Raw genomic sequence first — 9359 nt, forward strand, 5'->3', positions numbered from 1 at the left:
CAACTCCGCCACACCCGCCCCACCCTCGGCTGTCGTACTGCCGCCCCCTCCTCCCTCCCTCGCTGCCTACTGCCCGTCCCCCTTCCACCTAAACTGCCTACATCATCACCCGCCACTCTACCAACTTCTCCAACTAGTGCGTCCTGCCTAACTCGCCCACCGCCCTTACCCCCTCCTTCTTCCCCAAGCTGCATTTTCTCCATAAAAATCCCTTCGCTACAACCGATGTTCCTCCCAGCCGAACTCCCTACGCCAGCTCGCCACATCCCCTCCCCCGTTCGGCACAAACCAGGTCCATCCGACTGCCCTCCACCGGTCCGCATATCTGCAGCGCATGTCTCCTCCCCACGCTCAATCAATTCGTCATCCATAGCAACGTCTCTGGCCATCGTCCGGACAGAAGAAAACGATCACCGTTGAAAACCTAGGAAAACCCTAGTAGGAAACACAAAATCCCTAGAGAGAATCTAGAGAGGGCTAACGGCACGTGTTTACACTAATGATTATTACACTTTACTTAAAAAAAATAAAATAAAAAATATAAATGAATAAAGCTTTCATATCATATTTACACATGAAATTTATTTACAATACTAATTTTAGTATTATAAAATAACTTTAATATTTATAATCTTTAGTCCGTGCATTGCACGGGAGGCATACTAATGTTGTTTACAAAAAGATTTTTAGTATTGCTTAGTTTTTTTTTTTTTTTTTTTTTTTTTTTTTTTTTTTTTTTTTTTTTTTAATTCAAACATTACGTTTGTTACTCAATGTACATGTTTATCTAATTTAGATTACATGATTAGTATAATTTAACTATTTTTATATTATTCTATTTTTTAAAATTATGTATGTTTTTATATGATGTCATGAACAATATGTAAGATTTATTCATAATATAATGCAACTCTATTATATATGGCCGTGTATGGCACGGGACAATATCTAGTTCTTATAATATTCAAATCCTATCATTGTCCATTCTCAAGATTTGAGTGGGATGTATATTTAATATTTTCAAATCGTCGTCTCTCAAGATTTTATAAATAGGATTTTTTTTTTTTTCATTCAGAAAGTTTAATTTTTGGATCATTTTCACTTCAGATTAAAGTTTATGGTTAAAGTATATTTTACCCATGAAACCCATTTGACAAAGCAATCTGATTACAATGAATTATGAATTCAATAAGGATAATTATTTGCTTATGTACTATGGAGACAAAAACAATTCATGGCCGAAAAAATGTTTATTACAAATCAAATCAAATCTGTATATAGTGGGAAAATATATACTCATGTAAAATATTGAATCTCACAAAAAAGTCATAAATTGTAAACCTTAGAAATGGTCTAATCTAATAAAAGAAAGCTAAGGCAACCGACAAAAAAGTGAGTGGCAAGGCCGCAATAGCCATAGAAGGTGCGGCGGTGCTAGGCGGCGGCGGAGAATCTACGGAAGGGACAGATGGGGTGGTGGGTGCAGGGCCAGAGGATGGCGGGGTGACCGCACATTTTATTTTTTAGCTTGTGGTTTTCATCTCCTAATTTCATGTGATGGACTATTTCTTGTCCGCATGATAGGTCTCCACCTTGCATGCATGATCCTTAATTACCGCCACTTGCCCATTAACATAGTAATACACATGGAAGGTAGTTATCTTTCTCCAATATATATACTTGTCCTTTGGACAGCAAATAACACACCAAAATTCTGATCCCTATTTGCTGCCATAGCTATACGTCTGAGCTTTGTTACTAGTTTGTTGAGTGCAAACTGAGCGTGCCTGTGCTACCGGTCGAAAGCACCGGTGGGAAGTCGGGAATTGCTTTTAAGGCAGTGTTCGTACGAACACGACACAGTGCAATATTCGTTCACCTATATCTACCAAAAGACCCAACAGCTAGAATTCCCGGTTGCAGACATTGTTCATATCCAAAATACAACAGTTAAAAGCAATACCCGATGGCAATGTCTTCACTTATAACCAAACCTGTTGTTGATCTCACCAAGCTTGAGCCTCTCAATGGCCTCAACTTTCGCAGATGGTCAGCAAAGATTTTCATGCATTTCGAGCAGACTGAAATGGACTACGTGCTGCTCCAAGATCCTGCGCCATATCTCGTCCAGACTTCATCAGCTTCAACAAAGCAGTCCGCGTCTACTCCTCTTAAGCCTTCAGAGTCAGAAACCGCTGCTTTGGATAATAGCACTACTACTGTCGCATCCTCTACAGAAGAAGCGGCAATCACCGAAGAAACTCGCATGAAATATGACAAGGATAACAAATATGTTCGTGCAACAATACTGCAAAACATGGTAGACTCCATTTTTGATCTTTACTCCAAACAAAGGTACGCAAAAATCATTTGGGACCTCCTACAAAACAAATATGGTTCGGAAGATGCCGGGCGTCGCAAATATGCTGTTGCACGTTGGCTCAACTTCAAAATGACAGACTCAAAGCCAATGTTGGAGCAGGTCCATGAATATGAAAATTTGATCACAGATATGCTCTCAGAAGGTACCCAGGTAAATGATACATTTCTGTGTGATGCTTTAATAGAGAAATTACCTGAATCTTGGGAAAGTTTCCAAAACAAGATGAGGCATAGCTCAAAATCAACTACGTTGGAGGAATTGGTGAAATCAATTAATATTGAAGCCTCAATTCGCGAAAACAGGTCGGTTACCTATCCTGGAAACTTTAAAGCTAATATTGTTGAATCTAGTTTCAATCAGAACAGGGTGAAACACGAAGGTCAAAAAAAAAAATAATAATAATAGAAAGAACAATAAGCCCAGCAACAATGATCACCGCTTCAAAAATGACAAAATCCAGAAAAAAGGAAGTGGTGGATGTTTCGTTTGCGGGAAACAGGGCCATCGTGCAGCACAATGCTATCGTTGCAAAGGAATTCAAAATCAGAGTTCACAAAAGGCGAATAATGCTGAACCAAGAAATCAAGTTAATTTACTCGAGAACGCCGAAGATACCGAGGTAATTGCAGCTGTAATCACCGAAGCCAACATAGTGCAAAATCAAGAAGAATGGGTGGTAGACACTGGCGCCTCCCGTCACTTCTGCACCAACAAAGACATGTTCAAGGAGTTCGTGTCAACTGAAGGAGAACAAGTTTTCATGGGAAACTCCAGCGTTTCTGAGGTAAGGGGTAGTGGAACAGTAGAATTTATGTTATTCTCTGGGAAGAAACTGCTCTTACAAAATGTGTTATTTGTTCCTACCCTTCGTAGAAATTTAATCTCTGGAGCCTTGTTGAATAAGGCTGGGATTAAGTTAGTTTTTGAGTCTAATCGTTTGGTTATGACTCGAGGGGGAAAATACCTTGGGAAGGGATATCTACGTAATGGCCTCTTTGTGTTGGATGTAAACGTAGTTAAGTCTGAACCGAATCATGATGTTGTTAATTGGCATGGCCCAAATAATAATAATGTTTCTTCTGCTTACTTGTCTGTTTCAGTAAATGTTTGGCATGGTAGACTAGGTCATATTGGCTTAAACTGCTTAAATAGACTAAAAAGTATGAATTTATTGCCAAATGTATGTACTGATTCATATTCCCAATGTGAAGTATGTGTTGAAGCTAAGTTTACTAGAAAATCTTTTTCTGCTGTAAACTCACGTTCTACTTCAGTTTTAGAATTGATACATTCTGATCTGGCTGACTTTAAAAGTACTGAAAGTAGAGGCGGCAAGCAGTATTATATAACTTTCATTGATGATTTTTCTCGCTTTACAAAAGTTTTTTTGTTAAGAACAAAAGACGAAGCAGAACAAAAATTCAAGATTTTGAAATCAGAAGTAGAAAATCAATTAGACAAGAAAATCAAAAGGTTTCGTTCTGATAGGGGAGGTGAATATGAAACAAATTTTTTGAAAAACTTGTGTGAAAAGTCTGGAATTATTCATGAAGTAACTGCTCCATACACCCCACAACAAAATGGAATAGCAGAAAGAAAAAATAGAACTCTGAAAGAAATGCTCAATGCAATGCTAATCAGTGCAGGTGCTCCAGACTCCCTGTGGGGGGAAGCTGTGTTAACAGCTAATCACATTCTGAACAGGGTTCCTCATAAAGGGTTTGAGAAAACCCATTATGAGTTGTGGAAAGGGCATGCCCCCAACTTAAAATATCTCAAAGTGTGGGGGTGCCTAGCCAAAGTGGGATTTCCATCCTTCAAAAGACCCAACATAGGGTCTAAAACTTTAGATGCCATCCTTGTAGGCTATGCTGAAAACAGCGCCGCCTATAGATTTCTGTGTTTAAAGGACCGTTCTATATGTGAATCTCGAGATGCTGTGTTTTTCGAGAACATATTTCCGTTGAAAAATGCTCTCAGCCTAACGGAAAATAGCCATCAACTTGGTGAACCTGCATGGTTTCCTTTTACTAATGCTTTAGATGATTCTTGTGAACCTAGAAGAAGCAAAAGGTCAAGAACTGAGAAAAGCTTTGGTTCAGATTTCATTACTTACATGACTGACGTGCAAGATATAAATGAAATCTGTGATCATTTTATTTGTCAGTTAGTTTTAGAAGAAGAGCCGAAAAATGTTGACGAAGCCATGAGATCTATTGATTGCACACTGTGGAAAGAAGCAATCAAAAGTGAGTTAGACTCAATTAAGTCAAATCTCACTTGGGAATTAGTAGATCTCCCAAAAGGGTGTAAACCAGTGGGTTGCAAGTGGATCTTTAAAAGGAAGTTAAGACCAGATGGGTCTATTGAAAGGTTTAAAGCCAGACTTGTAGCCAAAGGCTATACTCAGAGGTTTGGTGAAGATTACTTTGATACCTATTCACCAGTAACAAAAATAGCAACCATTCGTGTTTTGTTTGCGTTAGCCTCAATGCACAGGTTGCTAGTCCACCAGATGGACGTCAAAACTGCATTCCTTAATGGTGACTTGGAAGAAGAAATTTACATGGAGCAACCTCCTGGGTGTGCCGAACCTGGTCAAGAAGGAAAGGTATGTAGACTCAAAAAGTCTTTATACGGGTTGAAGCAAGCTCCTAAACAGTGGTACGAAAAGTTTCACAATACCTTATTAGACCTAGGTTACTCTGCTAACCGGTCAGATGCTTGTTTATATTCGAAGGAGATTAAGTCTACAGTTGTGATTATATGTTTCTATGTAGATGATATGTTGATATTTAGTTCAAATATTGACACAATCATTGAGACTAAAAGGACCTTGAGTACTAAATTTGATATGAAGGATCTAGGGGAAGCCGACGTGATTCTTGGGGTAAAAGTTACAAAAACCACTAAAGGTTATCATCTGGCTCAAAGCCATTACACTGAAAAACTATTAAAGAAGTTCAATAGCTTTGATGTGACCCCGGCCAAAACCCCTTATGATCCGAGTATCAAACTGTTTAAAAACAAGGAAGAAAGTATATCTCATGGAGAATATGCCAAAATCATTGGAAGTTTAATGTTCCTAATGAATTATACTAGGCCTGATATTGCCTTTGCAGTGAATAGACTCAGTCGTTATACTCACAACCCAGGTAACTCACATTGGGATGCACTCAATAGGGTATTGCAATACCTCAGAGGCTCCATGGACTGGGGTCTTGACTATGTAGGATTCCCAGCAGTGATGGAAGGGTTCTGTGATGCGAACTGGGTAAATGAAGGTGACGATGCTAGCTCCACTAGTGGTTACGTGTTCACTATGTGCGGAGCAGCAGTGTCATGGAAGTCAACTAAACAGTCATGCATAGCTAGATCAACTATGGAAGCTGAGTTCATAGCTCTTGATCTAGCAAGTCAAGAAGCAGAATGGCTAAGGAACTTGTTGGCAGACATACCATTGTGGGGGTGTCCGACGCCTTCTGTGCCGTTGCATTGTGATTCACAAACGGCCATTTGTGTTGCAAAGAATAGTGCCTACAATGGGAAAAGAATGCATATAAGGGTCAGACATGAGTCTGTACGACAGTTAATTACGACCGGGGTAATTACGATGGAATATGTAAAGTCTGAGAAGAATATTGCAGATCCTCTCACAAAAGGACTAAACCGAAAAGCCATTCTTGAGACGTCAAAGGAAATGGGCTTGAGTTCGGTGAGGTGAGGAATTCATGACGAGGTCATGGAAAGACTCACATAAATGAAATGATAGTCCTGTTCATTCTGTAGCTCTAAAAGAGTGGTCTATACTGAGGTAGACTTGACAGAATAAAGTTCGGTGGTCAAGGCGTTGATCCTCGTGTATTAAAATAAAAATTGGTGTGTGCATTTGAGTTCAAAATTTGTCCAAACGAAGAGTTCAAGACTTGGTTCACTCTCGGGAGGAAAATTACTCAGTGTCACTGCGTGTCAGTTCAAGATTTTAAATCACTGACATTAAGACCAACTTTGTGTGTTGCTCAGACGAAGTTGTTTAAGCTTTCTCTATAAATGTGTGGGGGATTGTTGGAAAACATTAATAGAAGAATGCTTTCATTTCCAATGTTGACCTCACATTTTATTTTTTAGCTTATGGTTTTCATCTCCTAATTTCATGTGATGGACTATTTCTTGTCCGCATGATAACTCTCCACCTTGCATGCATGATCCTTAATTACCGCCACTTGCCCATTAACATAGTAATACACATGGAAGGTAGTTATCTTTCTCCAGTATATATACTTGTCCTTTGGATAAATCTCAGTTGGACTATTGAGTCACTGTGATTTACATTCTCTTTCAAATACTCTATTAGGTAGGGTGTGGGCTATTTGGGTTGGGGATTCGGAAAAAAATAAATGTCATATCTTATTTTTATATAAGAAATTTAATAACATTAATAATTTTTAATTACATAGCATAATTTAAATATTTCAAATTTCAAAGAAAACAATTCCAGTTATTAATGATTTCATATGCAATGACTATCAACGAGAGTTAATGACAAACACTCTCAAATATTGGATTATTATTGAAGAAATCGGTTTTTGTCCATGATCAATTATATGTTGCTACATCTAGAGTTAACAATTCCGAGGGTCTTAAAATATGGGGGTCTTAAAATATTGATTTGTAGTGACTTGGATTGAATTTATATTTCCTACTAATGTGATTTACCAAGAAGTTTTTAATAATTTATATTTTTAAATAAATTTTACTCAAGTCTTAATAATGTTTATTATTTTAACTAATTAGTCAAGTGAAATCTCAATCTTTAATTGAATTTCATATATATATATATATATATATATATATATATATATATATATATATATTATCGTAACTATTCAACAGAGTTATTACATAAAAAAAATTTATAAATGAATAAAGCTTTCATATCATATTTACACATGAAATTTATTTACAATACTAATTTTAGTATTATAAAATAACTTCAATATTTAAAGCTTTCATATACTAATGTTGTTTACAAAAAGATTTTTAGTATTGCTTAGTTTTTTTTTTTTTTTTTTTTTTTTTTTTTTTTTTTAATTCAAACATTACGTTTGTTACTCAATGTACATGTTTATCTAATTTAGATTACATGATTAGTATAATTTAACTATTTTTATATTATTCTATTTTTTAAAATTATGTATGTTTTTATATGATGTCATGAACAATATGTAAGATTTATTCATAATATAATGCAACTCTATTATATATGGCCGTGTATGGCACGGGACAATATCTAGTTCTTATAATATTCAAATCCTATCATTGTCCATTCTCAAGATTTGAGTGGGATGTATATTTAATATTTTCAAATCGTCGTCTCTCAAGATTTTATAAATAGGATTTTTTTTTTTTTCATTCAGAAAGTTTAATTTTTGGATCATTTTCACTTCAGATTAAAGTTTATGGTTAAAGCATATTTTACCCATGAAACCCATTTGACAAAGCAATCTGATTACAATGAATTATGAATTCAATAAGGATAATTATTTGCTTATGTACTATGGAGACAAAAACAATTCATGGCCGAAAAAATGTTTATTACAAATCAAATCAAATCTGTATATAGTGGGAAAATATATACTCATGTAAAATATTGAATCTCACAAAAAAGTCATAAATTGTAAACCTTAGAAATGGTCTAATCTAATAAAAGAAAGCTAAGGCAACCGACAAAAAAGTGAGTGGCAAGGCCGCAATAGCCATAGAAGGTGCGGCGGTGCTAGGCGGCGGCGGAGAATCTACGGAAGGGACAGATGGGGTGGTGGGTGCAGGGCCAGAGGATGGCGGGGAGGCAGGAGTGGCCGCTGGGGTTGATGCTGGAGCCCTAGGAGAAGGCACCGGTGCGGGGGTGGCACGCGGTGGAGAGGCGGCGGCGGATGGCTGAGTTGCCGGAGCAGTTGAAGCGGCGGCGGAGACATTTATAGCCAACTTTTGGCCAATTCCACAGTGGCCTGGAAAGGAGCAGATGTAATAGTGCTGGCCAGCAGTTGTGAGGGTTATATTTGCTGGGCCATTAGTGTTCTGAGAAATTGGGTTTGTGGCATTGCATCCATCAAAACCAGCCCTCGATACTTGAGTCACGTCATGGGCTCCTGTGGGGAATCTAAAAACTGCATGTGAAACAAGAGAAGTTTAGTCGTCAAAAGCAACTGAAAGCTAGCTAGATGAAAATTAGTTTGTTGTGTTCTTGCTTACCAAGAATATCGCCGACGGTGAAGGTGTTCCGGCTAGCCCAGGTGGAGTATGTGGAGGCGCCGCCGTTGGTGGGAATAGTCCAGCCGGTGGTATCACCCACAACATGGGTGGTTTGTGCAGATGATCCATGCAACATGGCAGCAGTTGCAACCAATGTTATAACCAAAGCCATGCTCAACTTGTTTGCCATTTCTGCCACCAAATTGTGTTTAATTTTCAAAAATATGGTCGCAGGTCTCTCTCTCTCTCTCTCTCTGAATCTCTGATGAGCTCTCTCTTCTCTCTCTTTATATATATATATATATGTGTGTGTGTTTGATTCTTGATTCTTTATGTGAAGTGATAAAGAAGAGGTGTGGTGAAGATGATGGTGGTGGTGGCAATGTCATGAACTAAAGTTTGTATTTATACAGTAGAGGACGTGCCATTTCTAGGTGTCCTGTTAAAAAATCTTGAACTGGCTTCTCAAAAAAAAAAAAAAAAAAAACTGTAAATTAAACAAAAATAATTGAATTGCGAGAGTCAGGCGTGGTGTGCTTACCAATCTGATCAAAGCGTTGAAAGGGTTAATGTGAAAGGGGTTGGAGGGCCCTGATTGGCTGTGATTGAGATTTCGAGAACTTTTGACCGCCGCATCCGCGTGAAGCCTTCTACTGTTGCGAAACCCAGTAACCCCTTTGACCTTTGAGCCAAGAACCATTGACTAAGTCCTTAGTCAATAGCC

General features: G+C 37.8%; 1 protein-coding gene across 1 annotated transcript; it reads right to left on the bottom strand.

Annotated features, from left to right (window-relative positions):
• Positions 1-8054: 8054 nt before the first annotated feature.
• On the bottom strand, positions 8055-8889 carry LOC109154090 (umecyanin-like). Its single transcript, XM_019301963.1, has 2 exons — positions 8636-8889; positions 8055-8550 (listed from the first exon to the last, which is right to left on the bottom strand). The coding sequence occupies exons 1-2, from the start codon at positions 8823-8825 to the stop codon at positions 8084-8086; spliced, it is 657 nt and encodes a 218-aa protein (XP_019157508.1). The 5' UTR covers positions 8826-8889; the 3' UTR covers positions 8055-8083.
• Between the last annotated feature and the right edge of the window lie 470 nt (positions 8890-9359).

This window comes from Ipomoea nil, unplaced genomic scaffold (genome assembly GCF_001879475.1).
Source record: "Ipomoea nil cultivar Tokyo-kokei standard unplaced genomic scaffold, Asagao_1.1 scaffold2580, whole genome shotgun sequence".
NCBI lineage: Eukaryota > Viridiplantae > Streptophyta > Magnoliopsida > Solanales > Convolvulaceae > Ipomoea > Ipomoea nil.